This window comes from Pleurodeles waltl, chromosome 5 (assembly GCF_031143425.1).
Source record: "Pleurodeles waltl isolate 20211129_DDA chromosome 5, aPleWal1.hap1.20221129, whole genome shotgun sequence".
Taxonomy (NCBI): domain Eukaryota; kingdom Metazoa; phylum Chordata; class Amphibia; order Caudata; family Salamandridae; genus Pleurodeles; species Pleurodeles waltl.
Genome location: NC_090444.1, coordinates 22,473,553 through 22,497,969, shown reverse-complemented (window position 1 = coordinate 22,497,969; position 24,417 = coordinate 22,473,553). Strand labels below are relative to the sequence as shown.

The 24,417-nt window shown below is 51.2% G+C and overlaps 1 protein-coding gene across 3 annotated transcripts in view; it reads right to left on the bottom strand.

The window, feature by feature from the left end:
* LOC138295304 (zinc finger protein 37A-like) overlaps window positions 1–24,183 on the bottom strand; it is a 199,248-nt gene extending 175,065 nt beyond the window's left edge. Inside the window, exons 1-2 of one of the 3 annotated variants that reach the window (XM_069233515.1) lie at window positions 23,934–24,183; window positions 2,925–3,019 (exon numbers count right to left, since the gene is read on the bottom strand). In XM_069233515.1, coding sequence (XP_069089616.1) covers window positions 2,925–2,948 — 24 coding nt within the window. In that variant the 5' untranslated portion in view covers window positions 2,949–3,019; window positions 23,934–24,183. Of the gene's footprint in view, window positions 1–2,924; window positions 3,020–23,748 lie in introns of all 3 variants that reach the window. The other 2 variants (XM_069233517.1, XM_069233516.1) reach the window with 2 other exon arrangements.
* Between the last annotated feature and the right edge of the window lie 234 nt (window positions 24,184–24,417).

The following is a 24,417-nucleotide window of genomic DNA, read 5'->3' as shown; positions in this document are numbered from 1 at the left end:
GGCTGCCCGGAAAACCCCGTAAGACTGGTGGTCGCAATGCTTAGGGTCCTCTAAGAAGCCCCCAGAGTGCATGGAATCATACTTCCAATCCTTGCAACAGTATTGGGGTAAGATTCCAACATGTTCGATACCAAACATGCCCAGGTTCGGAGTTACCATTCTGTAGCTGGACATAGGAAGTGACCTATGTCCAGAACAAGCGTAAAATGGCGTCCCCGCACTCACAAAGTCCAGGAAAATGGACCTGTAGTTTGTGGGGGCACCTCTGCTAGTGCAGGGGTGCCCACACACGCAGGCACCTGCACCCTGCCCTCTGGGCTGCGAGGGCCTACCCTAGGGGTGACTTATAACGGGTCCATGCACCTGTTTCACGCAGACTGCAATGGCAGGCCTGCAGAACCCTTTGCATGGGCTCCCTGTGGGCAGCAGAATAACTGGTGCAGCCCATAGGGATCCCCTGGTACGCCAATGCCCTGGGTACCTAGGTACCATATACTAGGGACTTACACAGGAGGACCAGTGTGCCAATTGAGGGAGGGAAAAGGTACAGTTACCAGAATTTACAGGAGAGAGCATAACCACTGGGGTCCTGGTTAGCTGGGTCTCAGTGGACACAGTCAAACACACTGACAACAGGCAAAAAATGGGGGTAACTATGCCAAGAAAGAGGGCACTTTCCCACAACCTGTATAGTCTCAAGGAGCTGAAACCTCACTCCAGCGGCACTTCTAACCACTGGTCTTCATGCATGCACCACTCAATCAATCAATCGGATTTATAAAGCAAGGGAAACCACCCATGAGAGTCTCAGGGGGCTGAAACACCACCACTCACCACTGTGGCGCTTCAAACTACAAGCATTGATGCATGCACCACTCAATCAATCAATCGGATTTATAAAGCGCAGCATCACCTGTGAGGGATTTAAGGCCATTAAATCTCACCATTGCAGCGCTTCTAACCAGAGGCATTCACGCATGCACCACTCAATCAATCAGGATTTATAAAGCAGGGGAAACACCCATGAGAGTCTCAAGGGGCTGAAACCTCACACCTCACCACTGCGGCGCTTCTAACCACAAGCATTAATGCATGCACCACTCAATCAATCAATCAATCAGGATTTATAAAGTGCTGCTTATTATCTGTGAGGGCCCAGATACCTCACAACTCACTACTGAGGACTATACTGAGGGTAACACAGTACAAGCAACTATGATATATTTATCAGTTTGGAATTACATGCATCTATTTCCACACAGCAGCAAAGCATGAACCAATTTTTACAATGAGAACACAGGAAATGAGCAACTTTTTTTCTGCATTTCAGAATGTTCGGCTGCACTAGACTCGCATTTATAAACCTCCAACTGCCTTACATAGCTGTAGTTAATTGCTCTGCCAGACCCCTAGCAATAATGTTTATTTTTAGCAATTCACCTAACAAGAGCTGCACTCAGAAGCTGGGAATGATTTTACAAACTAGTCCTCTCTACGTTGTGCTTTCATAAACTAGGTTTAGCTTGAAACAAACTAGTACTTCAGTCTTTCTGCTCTACCAGAGCTCATCCACCAAACACAACCATAATTTCCGGTTCCGGACAGATGCTGGCTTTGATTTCCACTGACCAAAGGTAGGAACGAGGCCACTGGTTCCTGGCATAACATAGGGATCCTCTGTGAATGTGGACACAAAGGCTGTTAAAATCTGAGGTCCCCGTCCTGCGACAAGTGGGTAGATTGTGATTCACTGAGAATCAGAGCACTCACCTCACCACTAAATGCGTAGAATGGCAATAGGTTCACCTTAGTATTTAGGGCCAGATGTAGCAAGGTTCCAAATTGCGAGTTGCAATTTGCGAGTCCCAGCGACTCGCAAATTGCAACTCGCAATTTGGAATGCAGAAAGGTGTCTCAGACACCTTCTGCGAGTTGCTATGGGGTCGCAAAGACCCACCTCATTAATATTAATGAGGTGGGTCGCAATTTGCGACCCCATAGCGAGTCAGGGCACTCACGGGGATGGTGGCCTGCTGGAGACAGCAGACCACCATGTCCGTGACTGCTTTTACATAAAGCAGTTTTTTTTTTTTCAAAGTGCAACCCGTTTTCCTTAAAGTAAAACGAGCTGCACTTTGAAAAAAAAAAAAACGAAACCTTTAGTTTCGGTATTTTTCAGGGCAGGTAGTGGTCCATTGGACCACTGCCTGCCCTGAAAAATATATTTTTTTGCCAGACACAAATGGGAAGGGGTCCCCTGGGGACCCCTTCCCGTTTGCGCCTGGGTTACCATCCACTTCAAGTGGATGGTAACTGCGCTTTCATTTGCGACCGCAATCGCGGTCGCAAATGAAAATGCATACCATTGCGAGTCGCAAATAGGAAGGGAACACCCCTTCCTATTTGCGAGTCGGAAATGCATTTTGCGAGTTGGTTCCGACGCGCAAAATGCATTTCTACATAGCTAAGTGGCTTTAGCGATTCGCAAACAGCAATTTTCGCCGTTTGCGACTCACTAAAGCTTTGCTACATCTGGCCCTTAGTTACTTTGTACCTTATGTTTAGAAACAAAAGAAAACTGTTATCCTTTTCTAATGTCATCTCATTTCACTTACCTTGGAGTAGAGTCCTTCCAAATTATTAAAAATCCAAGTGCTCAGCGTCTAGTCAATCATAGGTTATGCATAGAATGCAGTACAGTAGAGTAAATGCATAAAGCCTGAAAATTCATACGAAAAGATGGAGATTCATCAGTTACCACTTGAAACATGTCATTCTTGCAAGTGACAAGGAGTTTTAAGTTAGGTGCCACACCCTTCTGTGTAATACATTTCTGATTGTCACATCTTGAAATCCCAGGGAAGACTAGAGGTGGTCACAACTGGTTTGCCAGATTACCAGAATGCAGAAATGAGAGCTCTTACCTGTTTTGATGCCCGAGAAGACATTATCCACTTAAGCTGTTAAAGCGTCAGAGTGAAACCTCCAGCTTTGTTGTTCTTTCTAATGCAGGATGAGCCTGTGTGGAAAGAGACGAGCAGCAATTATCTCTATAGAAAGGACAGGAAATGTGGAATAATCATAGACATGGCAGAAAAATACCAGTTTGTGATCATCAATAGGATGAAAGAACAGGTCAACCAGACCTGCTTACCAGCCAGGGACAATAAGATATCCTGAGGCTTTTCACGCGTTATACTACAACCGAGTTGATGAGCCAAATGTCTTTGTGCAGGGAAGCCAGAGCTGTCCTTGGGCAAGGTGCAGCATGGACAGTCAGTAGAGGATGACATGGAGGGAGCATTTACAGAAATGAAATTAGTAGGGGAGTCATTAGAACATACAACGTTTTCCTACATTTCATCAATCATTTATGGGCTAGGTAAAGAGGGGCTTGTAAACCTGTACACGACATCCGTTGAACATGTCATACACGGAGAACTTAGGAAGGGAACAAAAGGTAGCATCCATTTTAAAACAAGGAATGACTTGTGAAAACAAACACATGTAACTGAAATGTGATGAGCCACCCACTTCCACCAATGTTTCAGTGCATTATGACCAACATACAAAATAAGTCTAGCATTATAAGAATTGAGAAATATTTAAATAAATGGATCTACAGTCAGGCAACATGTATTTATTGCCCTTTCTGGAGGGTTATCTGGTACAACTGGCTTACACCTGTTTGCCATATTTAATTTACCTGTAAGTCCCTTGTAAAGTGGTATACCATATACCCAGGGCCTCTAAATTAAATGCTACTAGTAAGGCTGCAGTGCCACCCACAGAAGTAGCCTTTCAAACGTGTCTCAGGCTTGCCACTGCAGAGCCTGAGGGCAGTTTACTGCCACATTGACCTGGCAAGCCAAACTACTTGCAAAGACCTAAACTCCCCTTTGAATACACCTATGTCACCCCCAAGATAGGCCCTATGGGCAGGGTGATGTGTATGTAAAAGGTAGGACATGTACATATATGTTTTACATGTCCTAGTAGTGACCGTCTATTTTGTTTTATACTACCAGGGGCGCTCCTCTTACGGGGTCGCATTGGGAATTCCCATATATATTTTTAAGTGGTAATTTGTGATCTGTAAGGAGAAGCTTGGGCATGTTTGAAATGGTAGCAAAAAATCCTGCTAACTGGTGTAGCTGGATTTTACATCACTATTTTAGAAATGGCACTTTTAGAAAGTGGGTATTTCTCTGTGCTTGTGACGCCAAGTACTTTGCAGCCTGACTTCAATCCACATCTGGGGCAGAGTGACAACTCCACTTGGTGCACACTTTCAAGACAGCCATCACACAGGAGGGGCTGGGTGTGACAAATATTCATCTCGGGCTGGGAAGAGGGAGGGTCGTTCACACCTTACATGTCAATATTCTGTGTCCTGCCCTCACACAATGGACTGATTACCCACCTACTGATGTCTGGAGACAGAGCTGGGTTGAAAGGGGACTGAGTTACCCTTGAAAGGGCTATTTTGAAGTCACTCCCTGAACAAAGACATTTTGGAGTATAAGAACAGGGGCTCAGACCTCATGATTTAAGAGAACTTTGGGAACTGAGACTGAACTTCTGTCAGAAGGACTGCTGAGCTGCATAAGAGAATCATCTGGACTGCTCTTCTGTTGTTGCCCTACTGCCTGTTGGGTGGCATAAAGGACTCCCTGGATTGCTTTTCTACTTGTTGCCCTGCAACCAGCTGTTCCCTGACTTTGGGTGAACTCAGGAGGAATCGCCAGAAAGTTTATCTGCTTCATTGTGCTGGCCTGCCTGCCTGCCCCTTCCTGCCCACCAAGTGCCTCCTAAGCCCCTTGCTCTTTGACTTCCCCTACAATAAAGTGCATGGTGAGTGCTTAATTTTTCTATTTACTGTTCCCCCAAGACAGCACGCAGTGAGCGCTTCATTTTTACTCTACTAACGCGTGTTGAGTGTTCCAACGTTACAGTAACCAGTACATGCTGAAGCGCTTCGCTTTTACGGTAACAGTGCATGCCCATTTGGTGCTTCCCTAAGCACTGCTACATGCCCAGATTTCACAAGGCGCAGACGGAGTATTACGGCAAGCACGGCCCCCTCTAGTGAGGGGACTGAGACATAAAATGCTTAAAAGGGGAAAGTGCCACCTAATGGCACAATCTTCCCAGAGGGGCATTTGTCGGCTGTGTGGAACACCCCAGTGGGGACTCCTTCTATGGAGAATCCGCTCTGACGGAGACCAACATCAGCCATGTGAAATCCCTCTCAACGTGGCTCCTCATTTTGCAAGGAAAGTGTCTGGTGGCTGCTGAAGTACCTATGCCGAAGACCCAACCAGAGGAGCCTTAGCATGACACCAGAGACAGGCTCATCTTCACGGTGTGGACCAGAAGCGGTCCCAGCAAGTTGTTGGCTCCTTTCGTTTTAACTAGAGCTGGTCCACTGTCTACATTGTGCTAGGTGGTCACGCTGTGCCCCTTACAACTGGGGATACAGTCACCACTACTATGGCTGCCCTCAGGTCAGCGAAGCCCACATTGAGCCCCCTGCCATTCGTTAATACTCGTTCCGCGGGAACCCTGATGGCAGGGAGGACCATGGAGGCCTCCCCACATTTTCCCGGGTGTATATAGCCAAATAGCAGCAGAGCATTCAAAAGGGTGAATAGGATTCAGGGACAAGGAGTAAACACAGCTACGCACAATGCCACAGGGGGCACCCCTGTTCTCTGGGGGTGCTGTCAGTACTGGGGGGTGGCAGAGGACATGGTTGGAGCAATTTTCAGGTTTAACTCTTGTGAGCGTTCTGCATGTGGAGGAGGTTGTCGCTCAATTCCAGGGTCAGTAGTAGAATACCAGTGCCGGATTCATTGTGCTGCAGGAGTAGGGACTGGCACAGAGTTCTAGGTCAGTAGTAGAATACCAGTGCCGGATTCAATGTGCTGCAAGAGTAGGGACTGGCACACACTTCTAGGTCAGTAGTAGAATACCAGTGCCGGATTCAATGTGCTGCAGGAGTAGGGGCTGGCACACACTTCTAGGTCAGTAGTAGAATACCAGTGCCAGATTCAATGTGCTGCAGGAGTAGGGGCTGGCACACACCTCTAGGTCAGTAGTAGAACACCAGTGCCAGATTCAATGTGCTGCAGGAGTAGGGGCTGGCACACACTTCTAGGTCAGTAGTAGAACACCAGTGCCGGATTCAATGTGCTGCAGGAGTAGGGACTGGCACACACCTCTAGGTCAGTAGTAGAATACCAGTGCCAGGTTCAATGTGCTGCAGGAGTAGGGGCTGGCACAAACCTCTAGGTCAGCAGTAGAATACCAGTGCCGGATTCAATGTGCTGCAGGAGTAGGGGCTGGCACACACATCTATGTCAGCAGTAGAATACCAGTGCCGGATTCAATGTGCTGCAGGAGTAGGGGCTGGCACACACCTCTAGGTCAGCAGTAGAATACCAGTGCCGGGTTCAATGTGCTGCAGGAGTAGGGACAGGCACACACCTCTAGGTCAGTAGTAGAATGCCAGTGCCGGATTCAATGTGCTGCAGGAGTAGGGACTGGCACACACCTCTAGGTCAGTAGTAGAATACCAGTGCCGGATTCAATGTGCTGCAGGAGTAGGGACTGGCACACACCTCTAGGTCAGTAGTAGAATACCAGTGCCGGATTCAATGTGCTGCAGGAGTAGGGGCTGGCACACACTTCCAGGGTCAGTAGTAGAATACCAGTGCCGGATTCAATGTGCTGCAGGAGTAGGGGCTGGCACACACCTCTAGGTCAGTAGTAGAATACCAGTGCCGGATTCAATGTGCTGCAGGAGTAGGGGCTGGCACACACCTCTAGGTCAGTAGTAGAATACCAGTGCCGGATTCAATGTGCTGGAGGAGTAGGGACTGGCACACACCTCTAGGTCAGTAGTAGAACACCAGTGCCGGATTCAATGTGCTGCAGGAGTAGGGGCTGGCACACACTTCTAGGTCAGTAGTAGAATACCAGTGCCGGATTCAATTTGCTGCAGGAGTAGGGGCTGGCACACACTTCTATGTCAGTAGTAGAACACCAGTGCCGGATTCAATGTGCTGCAAGAGTAGGGGCTGGCACGCACTTCTAGCTCAGTAGTAGAACACCAGTGCCGGATTCAATGTGCTGCAGGAGTAGGGACTGGCACACACCTCTAGGTCAGTAGTAGAACACCAGTGCCGGATTCAATGTGCTGCAGGAGTGGGGACTGGCACACACCTCTAGGTCAGTAGTAGAATACCAGTGCCGGGTTCAATGTGCTGCAGGAGTAGGGGCTGGCACACACCTCTAGGTCAGTAGTAGAATACCAGTGCCGGGTTCAATGTGCTGTAGGAGTAGGGGTTGGCACACACCTCTAGGTCAGTAGTAGAATACCAGTGCCGGATTCAATGTGCTGCAGGAGTAGGGGCTGGCACACACTTCCAGGGTCAGTCGTAGAATACCAGTGCCGGATTCAATGTGCTGCAGGAGTAGGGGCTGGCACACACCTCTAGGTCAGTAGTAGAATACCAGTGCCGGATTCAATGTGCTGCAGGAGCAGGGGCTGACACACACCTCTAGGTCAGTAGTAGAACACCAGTGCCAGGTTCAATGTGCTGCAGGAGCAGGGGCTGGCACACACCTCTAGGTCAGTAGTAGAACACCAGTGCCTGATTCAATGTGCTGCGGGAGTAGGGGCTGGCACACACCTCTAGGTCAGTAGTAGAACACCAGTGCCGGATTCATTGTGCTGCGGGAGTAGGGACTGGCACACACCTCTAGGTCAGTAGTAGAACACCAGTGCCGGATTCATTGTGCTGCAGGAGTAGGGGCTGGCACACACCTCTAGGTCAGTAGTAGAATACCAGTGCCGGATTCATTGTGCTGCAGGAGTAGGGGCTGGCACACACTTCTAGGTCAGTAGTAGAATACCAGTGCCGGATTCATTGTGCTGCAGGAGTAGGGACTGGCACACACCTCTAGGTCAGTAGTAGAACACCAGTGCCGGATTCATTGTGCTGCAGGAGTAGGGGCTGGCACACACCTCTAGGTCAGTAGTAGAATACCAGTGCCGGATTCATTGTGCTGCAGGAGTAGGGGCTGGCACACACTTCAAGGTCAGTAGTAGAATACCAGTGCCGAATTCAATGTGCTGCAGGAGTAGGGGCTGGCACACACTTCCAGGGTCAGTCGTAGAATACCAGTGCCGGATTCATTGTGCTGCAGGAGTAGGGGCTGGCACACACTTCCAGGGTCAGTCGTAGAATACCAGTGCCGGATTCATTGTGCTGCGGGAGTAGGGGCTGGCACACACCTCTAGGTCAGTAGTAGAACACCAGTGCCGGATTCAATGTGCTGCAGGAGTAGGGACTGGCACACACCTCTAGGTCAGTAGTAGAACACCAGTGCCGGATTCATTGTGCTGCAGGAGTAGGGACTGACACACACTTCTAGGTCAGTAGTAGAATACCAGTGCCGGATTCAATGTGCTGCAGGAGTAGGGGCTGGCACACACCTCTAGGTCAGTAGTAGAATACCAGTGCCGGATTCAATGTGCTGCAGGAGTAGGGGCTGGCACACACCTCTAGGTCAGTAGTAGAATACCAGTGCCGGATTCATTGTGCTGCAGGAGTAGGGGCTGGCACACACCTTTAGGTCAGTAGTAGAATACCAGTGCCGGATTCATTGTGCTGCAGGAGTAGGGGCTGGCACACACCTCTAGGTCAGTAGTAGAACACCAGTGCCGGATTCATTGTGCTGCAGGAGTAGGGGCTGGCACACACTTCTAGGTCAGTAGTAGAATACCAGTGCCGGATTCAATGTGCTACAGGAGTAGGGACTGGCACACACCTCTAGGTCAGTAGTAGAATACCAGTGCCGGATTCAATGTGCTGCAGGAGTAGGGGCTGGCACACACCTCTAGGTGAGTAGTAGAACACCAGTGCCGGATTCAATGTGCTGCAGGAGTAGGGGCTGGCACACACCTCTAGGTCAGTAGTAGAACACCAGTGCCGGATTCAATGTGCTGCAGGAGTAGGGGCTGGCACACACCTTTAGGTCAGTAGTAGAACACCAGTGCCGGATTCAATGTGATGCAGGAGTAGGGGCTGGCACACACCTCTAGGTCAGTAGTAGAATACCAGTGCCGGATTCAATGGATGCAGGAGTAGGGGCTGGCACACACCTCTAGGTGAGTAGTAGAATACCAGTGCCAGGTTGTGTGTGCTCCGGGAGTAGGGGTTGTCACTGACCGGGGTCAGTAGTAGAACACCAGTGCCAGGTTCAAGGTGCTGCAGGAGTAGGGACAGGCACACACCTCTAGGTCAGTAGTAGAACACCAGTGCCGGATTCATTGTGCTGCAGGAGTAGGGGCTGGCACACACCTCTAGGTCAGTAGTAGAATACCAGTGCCGGATTCAATGTGCTGCAGGAGTAGGGGCTGGCACACACCTGTAGGTCAGTAGTAGAACACCAGTGCCGGATTCATTGTGCTGCAGGAGTAGGGGCTGGCACACACCTGTAGGTCAGTAGTAGAACACCAGTGCCGGATTCATTGTGCTGCAGGAGTAGGGGCTGGCACACACCTGTAGGTCAGTAGTAGAATACCAGTGCCGGATTCAATGTGCTGCAGGAGTAGGGGCTGGCACACACCTCTAGGTCAGTAGTAGAATACCAGTGCCAGGTTCAATGTGCTGCAGGAGTAGGGACTGGCACACACCTCTAGGTCAGTAGTAGAACACCAGTGCCAGATTCAATGTGCTGCAGTAGTAGGGACTGGCACACACTTCTATGTCAGTAGTAGAATACCAGTGCCGGACTCATTGTGCTGCAGGAGTAGGGGCTGGCACACACCTCTAGGTCAGTAGTAGAATACCAGTGCCAGGTTCAATGTGCTGCAGGAGTAGGGGCTGGCACACACCTCTAGGTCAGTAGTAGAACACCAGTGCCGGATTCAATGTGCTGCAGGAGTAGGGGCTGGCACACACTTCTATGTCAGTAGTAGAATACCAGTGCCGGATTCAATGTGCTGCAGGAGTAGGGACTGGCACACACCTCTAGGTCAGTAGTAGAATACCAGTGCCGGATTCAATGTGCTGCAGGAGTAGGGGCTGGCACACACTTCCAGGGTCAGTAGTAGAACACCAGTGCCGGATTCAATGTGCTGCAGGAGTAGGGGCTGGCACACACCTTTAGGTCAGTAGTAGAACACCAGTGCCGGATTCAATGTGATGCAGGAGTAGGGGCTGGTACACACCTCTAGGTCAGTAGTAGAATACCAGTGCCGGATTCAATGTGATGCAGGAGTAGGGGCTGGCACACACCTCTAGGTGAGTAGTAGAATACCAGTGCCAGGTTGAGTGTGCTCCGGGAGTAGGGGTTGTCACTGACCGGGGTCAGTAGTAGAACACCAGTGCCAGGTTCAAGGTGCTGCAGGAGTAGGGGTGGTGTTCACTCCTAGTGCAACAGGAGAATATCAGTACCAGGTTAATGATGTTGCAGGAGTAGGTACGCACTTCTAGGGTCAGCAGTAGAATATCAGTGCCAGAGAAGGGGTTGGTGCACTCTTCTAGGGCAGGGTCAGGGTGGTGTCAGGGTGCTGCAGGAGTGGGGGGTGGTGCTTTGTTTTATGCTTCAGCGGCGTAGTGGGGCTCATTAGGGGGTCACTGCTAGGGTAAGGAGTCTGTGGTTATTCTCTCTACCTCTGTTCTCCCAGGTGTGTGGGTGTGGAAACTGCTGGACTATGAGCTCTGCAACTCTGCCTTCATGGCTGATGCCAAGGGGCAGGAGAGGGGGGGGGGGTAAAAGCACTGACCTCCTACCAATAAAAGGGACAAACCATCAGCAATCTCCACTCCCACATCACACTCAATTAGGATATATCAACAATCCAAATAAATGATCAAATAAAACACAATCATAGCAGTACAAAAGAACACATACATCTGCTATAAGCATCCAGGAACTAACTTGCATAACATACACCTTCCAAGTAAACCTTTAGCAGGCTCTGGTACGCAGAATGTAGTCAGCTAAGGGACAAATACAGGCAGACATTTTGTTGGGATGAAAATGTCCTCTACATTATGCTGTACTCTGTTGAACTAGCAGGGGGACCTAAAATCCCTCCCTTCTTTCCAGTGTGATTACTGTCTCACTGGGCTGAGAGGGGCTAGCAGTGGTGGCCACATTTGGTCTGGCAGACGGGACGGTCCTTTGGCTTATCGAGTTTGAGGGAGGGAAGTCTACAGGCATTTCTCATTAAAAGGGACAAGAGTCTCAAACAGGTCCTTTACTTAACCCATGAAGGATGTGTGTGTATTCACTACAAATGAATGAATCAGGGTTAGTGTGATGTCTTTTGTTGGATTTGAACAGGGAATTACTTTTGGACCTTCTGTGTGGGTGGGTGAAGAAATGAAAATCTGACATGCACAGAACCCCACCCCTTCTGAAGGAAGGCAGGCAGGCTCTAGCAGCTGGGTTTGGGGAGGAGTCGCTCTGAGGTATAATCGCAGCAGCTATTTCTCTGCTTCTCCTTCCCAGCGATGCTATCGAAGTCTGTCTTTGCAGTGGCCTCTTCCTAGTTCGTGCCTTTTTCTCACAACCCCTGCAAGGCACACCCAACTCCACTACCTTTCCCTGCAGATCAAATACTATGGCTGGGACAGCCTGTGTAAGCTATGGCACTACTAATGAGACATAACTGAAACAGACTGGGGCTTCTAGAGTTCACAGCCAGGGATAAATATTTGGCAGAAACCTGGGTCAGTGTGCCAGACAAGGCCCTCTGCAATGACTTGTGTATGTCGCCAGACAAGGGCTCTGCGATGACTTTTATGTGTCACCAGACAAGGGCCTCTGCAATGACCAGTGTATGTGTCTGATATGACTTGCATGCATCACCAGACATGGTCCTCTGCAATGACTTGTGTGCATCATCAGAAAAAGGCCTCTGATAGGACTTTTACGCATTATCAGACCAGGGGCTGTGCAATGACCTGTGCACATCACCAGACAAGGGCCTCTGCGATGACCTGTAAGCATTACCAGACAGGGGCCTCTGCAATGACTTGTACGCATCACCAGACGGGTTTCTGCAATGAGTTATACATGTCACCAGACAAGGGCCTCTGTGATGAGCTGTAAGCATCACCAGACAAGGGCCTCTGGAATGATGTGTACCCATCACCAGACAGAGGTCTCTGCAGTGACTTGTACGCATCACCAGACAGGGTTCTCTGCAATGAGTTATACATGTCACCAGACAAGGGCCTCTGTGATGAGCTGTAAGCATCATCAGACAGGGGCCTCTGCAGTGACTTGTACGCACCATCAGACAGGGGTTCTCTGCAATGAGTTATACATGTCACCAGACAAGGGCCTCTGCAATGACTTGTACGCATCATCAGACAGGGGTCTCTGCAATGACTTGTACGCATCACCAGACAGGGGTTTCTGCAATGACTTGTACGCATCACCAGACAGGGGTCTCTGCAATGACTTGTACGCATCACCAGACAGGGGTCTATCTGCAATGACTTGTACGCATCACCAGACAGGGGTTTCTGCAATGAGTTATACATGTCACCAGACAAGGGCCTCTGTGATGAGCTGTAAGCATCACCAGACAAGGGCCTCTGGAATGATGTGTACCCATCACCAGACAGAGGTCTCTGCAGTGACTTGTACGCATCACCAGACAGGGGTTTCTGCAATGACTTGTACGCATCACCAGACAGGGGTCTCTGCAATGACTTGTACGCATCACCAGACAGGGGTCTCTGCAATGAGTTTTACATGTCACCAGACAAGGGCCTCTGTGATGAGCTGTAAGCATCACCAGACAAGGGCCTCTGGAATGATGTGTACCCATCACCAGACAGAGGTCTCTGCAGTGACTTGTACGCATCACCAGACAGGGTTCTCTGCAATGAGTTATACATGTCACCAGACAAGGGCCTCTGTGATGAGCTGTAAGCATCATCAGACAGGGGCCTCTGCAGTGACTTGTACGCACCATCAGACAGGGGTTCTCTGCAATGAGTTATACATGTCACCAGACAAGGGCCTCTGCAATGACTTGTACGCATCATCAGACAGGGGTCTCTGCAATGACTTGTACGCATCACCAGACAGGGGTTTCTGCAATGACTTGTACGCATCACCAGACAGGGGTCTCTGCAATGACTTGTACGCATCACCAGACAGGGGTCTATCTGCAATGACTTGTACGCATCACCAGACAGGGGTTTCTGCAATGAGTTATACATGTCACCAGACAAGGGCCTCTGTGATGAGCTGTAAGCATCACCAGACAAGGGCCTCTGGAATGATGTGTACCCATCACCAGACAGAGGTCTCTGCAGTGACTTGTACGCATCACCAGACAGGGTTCTCTGCAATGAGTTATACATGTCACCAGACAAGGGCCTCTGTGATGAGCTGTAAGCATCATCAGACAGGGGCCTCTGCAGTGACTTGTACGCACCATCAGACAGGGGTTCTCTGCAATGAGTTATACATGTCACCAGACAAGGGCCTCTGCAAAGACTTGTACGCATCATCAGACAGGGGTCTCTGCAATGACTTGTACGCATCACCAGACAGGGGTTTCTGCAATGACTTGTACGCATCACCAGACAGGGGTCTCTGCAATGACTTGTACGCATCACCAGACAGGGGTCTATCTGCAATGACTTGTACGCATCACCAGACAGGGGTTTCTGCAATGACTTGTACGCATCACCAGACAGGGGTTTCTGCAATGACTTGTACGCATCACCAGACAGGGGTCTCTGCAATGAGTTTTACATGTCACCAGACAAGGGCCTCTGTGATGAGCTGTAAGCATCACCAGACAAGGGCCTCTGGAATGATGTGTACCCATCACCAGACAGAGGTCTCTGCAGTGACTTGTACGCATCACCAGACAGGGTTCTCTGCAATGAGTTATACATGTCACCAGACAAGGGCCTCTGTGATGAGCTGTAAGCATCATCAGACAGGGGCCTCTGCAGTGACTTGTACGCACCATCAGACAGGGGTTCTCTGCAATGAGTTATACATGTCACCAGACAAGGGCCTCTGCAATGACTTGTACGCATCATCAGACAGGGGTCTCTGCAATGACTTGTAACGCATCACCAGACAGGGGTTTCTGCAATGACTTGTACGCATCACCAGACAGGGGTCTCTGCAATGACTTGTACGCATCACCAGACAGGGGTCTATCTGCAATGACTTGTACGCATCACCAGACAGGGGTTTCTGCAATGAGTTATACATGTCACCAGACAAGGGCCTCTGTGATGAGCTGTAAGCATCACCAGACAAGGGCCTCTGGAATGATGTGTACCCATCACCAGACAGAGGTCTCTGCAGTGACTTGTACGCATCACCAGACAGGGGTTTCTGCAATGACTTGTACGCATCACCAGACAGGGGCCTCTGTGATGAGCTGTAAGCATCACCAGACAAGGGCCTCTGGAATGATGTGTACCCATCACCAGACAGAGGTCTCTGCAGTGACTTGTACGCATCACCAGACAGGGTTCTCTGCAATGAGTTATACATGTCACCAGACAAGGGCCTCTGTGATGAGCTGTAAGCATCATCAGACAGGGGCCTCTGCAGTGACTTGTACGCACCATCAGACAGGGGTTCTCTGCAATGAGTTATACATGTCACCAGACAAGGGCCTCTGCAATGACTTGTACGCATCATCAGACAGGGGTCTCTGCAATGACTTGTAACACATCACCAGACAGGGGTTTCTACAATGACTTGTACGCATCACCAGACAGGGGTCTCTGCAATGACTTGTACGCATCACCAGACAGGGGTCTATCTGCAATGACTTGTACGCATCACCAGACAGGGGTTTCTGCAATGAGTTATACATGTCACCAGACAAGGGCCTCTGTGATGAGCTGTAAGCATCACCAGACAAGGGCCTCTGGAATGATGTGTACCCATCACCAGACAGAGGTCTCTGCAGTGACTTGTACGCATCACCAGACAGGGGTTTCTGCAATGACTTGTACGCATCACCAGACAGGGGTCTCTGCAATGACTTGTACGCATCACCAGACAGGGGTCTCTGCAATGAGTTTTACATGTCACCAGACAAGGGCCTCTGTGATGAGCTGTAAGCATCACCAGACAAGGGCCTCTGGAATGATGTGTACCCATCACCAGACAGAGGTCTCTGCAGTGACTTGTACGCATCACCAGACAGGGTTCTCTGCAATGAGTTATACATGTCACCAGACAAGGGCCTCTGTGATGAGCTGTAAGCATCATCAGACAGGGGCCTCTGCAGTGACTTGTACGCACCATCAGACAGGGGTTCTCTGCAATGAGTTATACATGTCACCAGACAAGGGCCTCTGCAATGACTTGTACGCATCATCAGACAGGGGTCTCTGCAATGACTTGTACGCATCACCAGACAGGGGTTTCTGCAATGACTTGTACGCATCACCAGACAGGGGTCTCTGCAATGACTTGTACGCATCACCAGACAGGGGTCTATCTGCAATGACTTGTACGCATCACCAGACAGGGGTTTCTGCAATGAGTTATACATGTCACCAGACAAGGGCCTCTGTGATGAGCTGTAAGCATCACCAGACAAGGGCCTCTGGAATGATGTGTACCCATCACCAGACAGAGGTCTCTGCAGTGACTTGTACGCATCACCAGACAGGGGTTTCTGCAATGACTTGTACGCATCACCAGACAGGGGTCTCTGCAATGACTTGTACGCATCACCAGACAGGGGTCTCTGCAATGAGTTTTACATGTCACCAGACAAGGGCCTCTGTGATGAGCTGTAAGCATCACCAGACAAGGGCCTCTGGAATGATGTGTACCCATCACCAGACAGAGGTCTCTGCAGTGACTTGTACGCATCACCAGACAGGGTTCTCTGCAATGAGTTATACATGTCACCAGACAAGGGCCTCTGTGATGAGCTGTAAGCATCATCAGACAGGGGCCTCTGCAGTGACTTGTACGCACCATCAGACAGGGGTTCTCTGCAATGAGTTATACATGTCACCAGACAAGGGCCTCTGCAATGACTTGTACGCATCATCAGACAGGGGTCTCTGCAATGACTTGTACGCATCACCAGACAGGGGTTTCTGCAATGACTTGTACGCATCACCAGACAGGGGTCTCTGCAATGACTTGTACGCATCACCAGACAGGGGTCTATCTGCAATGACTTGTACGCATCACCAGACAGGGGTTTCTGCAATGAGTTATACATGTCACCAGACAAGGGCCTCTGTGATGAGCTGTAAGCATCACCAGACAAGGGCCTCTGGAATGATGTGTACCCATCACCAGACAGAGGTCTCTGCAGTGACTTGTACGCATCACCAGACAGGGTTCTCTGCAATGAGTTATACATGTCACCAGACAAGGGCCTCTGTGATGAGCTGTAAGCATCATCAGACAGGGGCCTCTGCAGTGACTTGTACGCACCATCAGACAGGGGTTCTCTGCAATGAGTTATACATGTCACCAGACAAGGGCCTCTGCAATGACTTGTACGCATCATCAGACAGGGGTCTCTGCAATGACTTGTACGCATCACCAGACAGGGGTTTCTGCAATGACTTGTACGCATCACCAGACAGGGGTCTCTGCAATGACTTGTACGCATCACCAGACAGGGGTCTATCTGCAATGACTTGTACGCATCACCAGACAGGGGTTTCTGCAATGAGTTATACATGTCACCAGACAAGGGCCTCTGTGATGAGCTGTAAGCATCACCAGACAAGGGCCTCTGGAATGATGTGTACCCATCACCAGACAGAGGTCTCTGCAGTGACTTGTACGCATCACCAGACAGGGGTTTCTGCAATGACTTGTACGCATCACCAGACAGGGGTCTCTGCAATGACTTGTACGCATCACCAGACAGGGGTCTCTGCAATGAGTTTTACATGTCACCAGACAAGGGCCTCTGTGATGAGCTGTAAGCATCACCAGACAAGGGCCTCTGGAATGATGTGTACCCATCACCAGACAGAGGTCTCTGCAGTGACTTGTACGCATCACCAGACAGGGTTCTCTGCAATGAGTTATACATGTCACCAGACAAGGGCCTCTGTGATGAGCTGTAAGCATCATCAGACAGGGGCCTCTGCAGTGACTTGTACGCACCATCAGACAGGGGTTCTCTGCAATGAGTTATACATGTCACCAGACAAGGGCCTCTGCAATGACTTGTACGCATCATCAGACAGGGGTCTCTGCAATGACTTGTACGCATCACCAGACAGGGGTTTCTGCAATGACTTGTACGCATCACCAGACAGGGGTCTCTGCAATGACTTGTACGCATCACCAGACAGGGGTCTATCTGCAATGACTTGTACGGATCACCAGACAGGGGCCTCTGCAGTGACTTGTACGCATCACCAGACAGGGGTCTATCTGCAATGACTTGTACGGATCACCAGACAGGGGCCTCTGCAGTGACTTGTACGCATCACCAGACAGGGGTTTCTGCAATGACTTGTACGCATCACCAGACAGGGGTCTCTGCAATGACTTGTACGCATCACCAGACAGGGGTCTATCTGCAATGACTTGTACGGATCACCAGACAGGGGTTTCTGCAATGAGTTATACATGTCACCAGACAAGGGCCTCTGTGATGAGCTGTAAGCATCACCAGACAAGGGCCTCTGGAATGATGTGTACCCATCACCAGACAGAGGTCTCTGCAGTGACTTGTACGCATCACCAGACAGGGGTTTCTGCAATGACTTGTACGCATCACCAGACAGGGGTCTCTGCAATGACTTGTACGCATCACCAGACAGGGGTCTCTGCAATGAGTTTTACATGTCACCAGACAAGGGCCTCTGTGATGAGCTGTAAGCATCACCAGACAAGGGCCTCTGGAATGATGTGTACCCATCACCAGACAGAGGTCTCTGCAGTGACTTGTACGCATCACCAGACAGGGTTCTCTGCAATGAGTTATACATGTCACCAGACAAGGGCCTCTGTGATGAGCTGTAAGCATCATCAGACAGGGGCCTCTGCAGTGACTTGTACGCACCATCAGACAGGGGTTCTCTGCAATGAGTTATACATGTCACCAGACAAGGGCCTCTGCAATGACTTGTACGCATCATCAGACAGGGGTCTCTGCAATGACTTGTACGCATCACCAGACAGGGGTTTCTGCAATGACTTGTACGCATCACCAGACAGGGGTCTCTGCAATGATTTGTACGCATCACCAGACAGGGGTCTATCTGCAATGACTTGTACGCATCACCAGACAGGGGTTTCTGCAATGAGTTATACATGTCACCAGACAAGGGCCTCTGTGATGAGCTGTAAGCATCACCAGACAAGGGCCTCTGGAATGATGTGTACCCATCACCAGACAGAGGTCTCTGCAGTGACTTGTACGCATCACCAGACAGGGTTCTCTGCAATGAGTTATACATGTCACCAGACAAGGGCCTCTGTGATGAGCTGTAAGCATCATCAGACAGGGGCCTCTGCAGTGACTTGTACGCACCATCAGACAGGGGTTCTCTGCAATGAGTTATACATGTCACCAGACAAGGGCCTCTGCAATGACTTGTACGCATCATCAGACAGGGGTCTCTGCAATGACTTGTAACGCATCACCAGACAGGGGTTTCTGCAATGACTTGTACGCATCACCAGACAGGGGTCTCTGCAATGACTTGTACACATCACCAGACAGGGGTCTATCTGCAATGACTTGTACGCATCACCAGACAGGGGTTTCTGCAATGAGTTATACATGTCACCAGACAAGGGCCTCTGTGATGAGCTGTAAGCATCACCAGACAAGGGCCTCTGGAATGATGTGTACCCATCACCAGACAGAGGTCTCTGCAGTGACTTGTACGCATCACCAGACAGGGGTTTCTGCAATGACTTGTACGCATCACCAGACAGGGGTCTCTGCAATGACTTGTACGCATCACCAGACAGGGGTCTCTGCAATGAGTTTTACATGTCACCAGACAAGGGCCTCTGTGATGAGCTGTAAGCATCACCAGACAAGGGCCTCTGGAATGATGTGTACCCATCACCAGACAGAGGTCTCTGCAGTGACTTGTACGCATCACCAGACAGGGTTCTCTGCAATGAGTTATACATGTCACCAGACAAGGGCCTCTGTGATGAGCTGTAAGCATCATCAGACAGGGGCCTCTGCAGTGACTTGTACGCACCATCAGACAGGGGTTCTCTGCAATGAGTTATACATGTCACCAGACAAGGGCCTCTGCAATGACTTGTACGCATCATCAGACAGGGGTCTCTGCAATGACTTGTACGCATCACCAGACAGGGGTTTCTGCAATGACTTGTACGCATCACCAGACAGGGGTCTCTGCAATGACTTGTACGCATCACCAGACAGGGGTCTATCTGCAATGACTTGTACGGATCACCAGACAGGGGCCTCTGCAGTGACTTGTACGCATCACCAGACAGGGGTCTCTGCAATGACTTGTACGGATCACCAGACAGGGGTCTCTGCAATGACTTGTACGCATCACCAGACAGGGGTCTATCTGCAATGACTTGTACGGATCACCAGACAGGGGTCTCTGCAATGACTTGTACGCATCACCAGACAGGGGTCTATCTGCAATGACTTGTACGCATCACCAGACAGGGGTTTCTGCAATGAGTTATACATGTCACCAGACAAGGGCCTCTGTGATGAGCTGTAAGCATCACCAGACAAGGGCCTCTGGAATGATGTGTACCCATCACCAGACAGAGGTCTCTGCAGTGACTTGTACGCATCACCAGACAGGGGTTTCTGCAATGACTTGTACGCATCACCAGACAGGGGTCTATCTGCAATGACTTGTACGCATCACCAGACAGGGGTCTCTGCAATGAGTTTTACATGTCACCAGACAAGGGCCTCTGTGATGAGCTGTAAGCATCACCAGACAAGGGCCTCTGGAATGATGTGTACCCATCACCAGACAGAGGTCTCTGCAGTGACTTGTACGCATCACCAGACAGGGTTCTCTGCAATGAGTTATACATGTCACCAGACAAGGGCCTCTGTGATGAGCTGTAAGCATCATCAGACAGGGGCCTCTGCAGTGACTTGTACGCACCATCAGACAGGGGTTCTCTGCAATGAGTTATACATGTCACCAGACAAGGGCCTCTGCAAAGACTTGTACGCATCATCAGACAGGGGTCTCTGCAATGACTTGTACGCATCACCAGACAGGGGTTTCTGCAATGACTTGTACGCATCACCAGACAGGGGTCTCTGCAATGACTTGTACGCATCACCAGACAGGGGTCTATCTGCAATGACTTGTACGCATCACCAGACAGGGGTTTCTGCAATGAGTTATACATGTCACCAGACAAGGGCCTCTGTGATGAGCTGTAAGCATCACCAGACAAGGGCCTCTGGAATGATGTGTACCCATCACCAGACAGAGGTCTCTGCAGTGACTTGTACGCATCACCAGACAGGGTTCTCTGCAATGAGTTATACATGTCACCAGACAAGGGCCTCTGTGATGAGCTGTAAGCATCATCAGACAGGGGCCTCTGCAGTGACTTGTACGCACCATCAGACAGGGGTTCTCTGCAATGAGTTATACATGTCACCAGACAAGGGCCTCTGCAATGACTTGTACGCATCATCAGACAGGGGTCTCTGCAATGACTTGTAACGCATCACCAGACAGGGGTTTCTGCAATGACTTGTACGCATCACCAGACAGGGGTCTCTGCAATGACTTGTACGCATCACCAGACAGGGGTCTATCTGCAATGACTTGTACGCATCACCAGACAGGGGTTTCTGCAATGAGTTATACATGTCACCAGACAAGGGCCTCTGTGATGAGCTGTAAGCATCACCAGACAAGGGCCTCTGGAATGATGTGTACCCATCACCAGACAGAGGTCTCTGCAGTGACTTGTACGCATCACCAGACAGGGGTTTCTGCAATGACTTGTACGCATCACCAGACAGGGGTCTCTGCAATGACTTGTACGCATCACCAGACAGGGGTCTCTGCAATGAGTTTTACATGTCACCAGACAAGGGCCTCTGTGATGAGCTGTAAGCATCACCAGACAAGGGCCTCTGGAATGATGTGTACCCATCACCAGACAGGGGTCTCTGCAGTGACTTGTACGCATCACCAGACAGGGGTTTCTGCAATGACTTGTACGCATCACCAGACAGGGGTCTCTGCAATGACTTGTACGCATCACCAGACAGGGGTCTCTGCAATGAGTTTTACATGTCACCAGACAAGGGCCTCTGTGATGAGCTGTAAGCATCACCAGACAAGGGCCTCTGGAATGATGTGTACCCATCACCAGACAGAGGTCTCTGCAGTGACTTGTACGCATCACCAGACAGGGTTCTCTGCAATGAGTTATACATGTCACCAGACAAGGGCCTCTGTGATGAGCTGTAAGCATCATCAGACAGGGGCCTCTGCAGTGACTTGTACGCACCATCAGACAGGGGTTCTCTGCAATGAGTTATACATGTCACCAGACAAGGGCCTCTGCAATGACTTGTACGCATCATCAGACAGGGGTCTCTGCAATGACTTGTACGCATCACCAGACAGGGGTTTCTGCAATGACTTGTACGCATCACCAGACAGGGGTCTCTGCAATGACTTGTACGCATCACCAGACAGGGGTCTATCTGCAATGACTTGTACGCATCACCAGACAGGGGTTTCTGCAATGAGTTATACATGTCACCAGACAAGGGCCTCTGTGATGAGCTGTAAGCATCACCAGACAAGGGCCTCTGGAATGATGTGTACCCATCACCAGACAGAGGTCTCTGCAGTGACTTGTACGCATCACCAGACAGGGTTCTCTGCAATGAGTTATACATGTCACCAGACAAGGGCCTCTGTGATGAGCTGTAAGCATCATCAGACAGGGGTCTCTGCAATGACTTGTACGCATCACCAGACAGGGGTTTCTGCAATGACTTGTACGCATCACCAGACAGGGGTCTCTGCAATGACTTGTACGCATCACCAGACAGGGGTCTATCTGCAATGACTTGTACGCATCACCAGACAGGGGTTTCTGCAATGAGTTATACATGTCACCAGACAAGGGCCTCTGTGATGAGCTGTAAGCATCACCAGACAAGGGCCTCTGGAATGATGTGTACCCATCACCAGACAGAGGTCTCTGCAATGACTTGTACGCATCACCAGACAGGGGTCTCTGCAATGACTTGTACGCATCACCAGACAGGGGTCTATCTGCAATGACTTGTACGGATCACCAGACAGGGGCCTCTGCAGTGACTTGTACGCATCACCAGACAGGGGTCTATCTGCAATGACTTGTACGGATCACCAGACAGGGGCCTCTGCAGTGACTTGTACGCATCACCAGACAGGGGTTTCTGCAATGACTTGTACGCATCACCAGACAGGGGTCTCTGCAATGACTTGTACGCATCACCAGACAGGGGTCTATCTGCAATGACTTGTACGGATCACCAGACAGGGGTCTCTGCAGTGACTTGTACGCATCACCAGACAGGGGTCTATCTGCAGTGACTTGTACGGATCACCAGAGAGGGGCCTCTGCAATGACTTGTACGGATCACCAGAGAGGGGCCTCTGCAATGACTTGTACGGATCACCAGAGAGGGGCCTCTGCAGTGACTTGTACGCATCACCAGAGAGGGGCCTCTGCAGTGACTTGTACGCATCACCAGACAGGGGTCTCTGCAGTGACTTGTACGCATCACCAGACGGGCCTATAAAGTTGGCAGCTGAGCTGCACGCTATGTACTGAGTTGAGTGACAGCCAGACCCGAGCGTCCTGTGACGTACCCGGCAGGTTCACTGCGAAGAAGGGGCTAAATAGAAGTTACTGAACCTGCACTGGGAACAGTAAGTGCTGTGACGCCTAATAATCTATCGAACCGATTAACCGATTATATACAGATTTGGAACGCAACGTCCACTGCGGATAGCCTTGTGGTCACAGCGGAGCGATGTGAAGTGCAGCAGCTGAAGGATGAAGAGCGGAGGAGGCCCTGTCAGTGTGTCGTTTTCTGTCCCTTTGGCTGCAGACACCACACACGTCCGGTTCACACAAGATCCCTGCCATGGCCAGGTGGGGCTCACTCCCGGGGGCTCACTCCCGTGCGCTCACTCCCGGGGGCTCACTCCCGTGCGCTCACTCCCGTGCGCTCACTCCCGGGGGCTCACTCCCGGGGGCTCACTCCCGGGGGCTCACTCCCGTGCGCTCACTCCCGGGGGCTCACTCCCGTGCGCTCACTCCCGGGGGCTCACTCCCGGGGGCTCACTCCCGTGCGCTCACTCCCGGGGGCTCACTCCCGTACGCTCACTCCCGGGGGCTCACTCCCGTGCGCTCACTCCCGGGGGCTCACTCCCGTGCGCTCACTCCCGGGGGCTCACTCCCGTGCGCTCACTCCCGGGGGCTCACTCCCGTGCGCTCACTCCCGGGGGCTCACTCCCGTGCGCTCACTCCCGGGGGCTCACTCCCGTGCGCTCACTCCCGGGGGCTCACTCCCGTGCGCTCACTCCCGGGGGCTCACTCCCGTGCGCTCACTCCTGGGGGCTCACTCCCGGGGGCTCACTCCCGGGGGCTCGCGGACAGTCGGGGGGGGCGGGGGTAAACGATGCACCGGGGGGCAGAGCCTGGCCTTGTGTGGGTGCGCTGCAGGGGCCCCACCTCTGCAAGGGGCGGATCAGCAGGGTCCCAAGATGTATAAGATGTATATTGGGGGGGGCAGAAGGGGCCCCAGCTCTTCACAGGGGGGTTCAGCAGGGCCCCCAGGTCTTTACGGGGTGTCAGCGTGACGCCGGGGTGCCTCAGGCCCGGGCCCCCCCGCGCCCGCCTCCCAGGGCGTCACTCACCGCCGCCCCCGGCTCCGCACCAGCCCTTTGTGCCCCGCGCAGACCCTCGGCGGCCTTCGAACCGGAAGTGATTGTCTGCATTAGAGGAGGGACCCGGGCAGCGGCGGCACCGGGGCACGTCACACGCGCGTCACTTCCGCCCGCTCCTTGCCGGTGTTCTGACGCTTGACGCTCCCCCGTCCGAATCTGCACCCCCTACGTCAGAGGGGGCTTGTTCAGTCAGCTCCTTCCTGAATGTTTCAGCTCGGGTGCCCGTCTCCGCTCCCCCAGCGCGATGTTGCGCATGCGCGAGCGCTCACAGCAACACAGATTCAAACGAGGTGTTTAACCCCTTCGCTGCCAATGTTTAACCCCTTCGCTGCCAGTGTTTAACCCCTTCGCTGCCAGTGTTTAACCCCTTCGCTGCCAATGTTTAACCCCGTCGCTGCCAGTGTTTAACCCCTTCGCTGCCAGTGTTTAACCCCTTCGCTGCCAGTGTTTAACC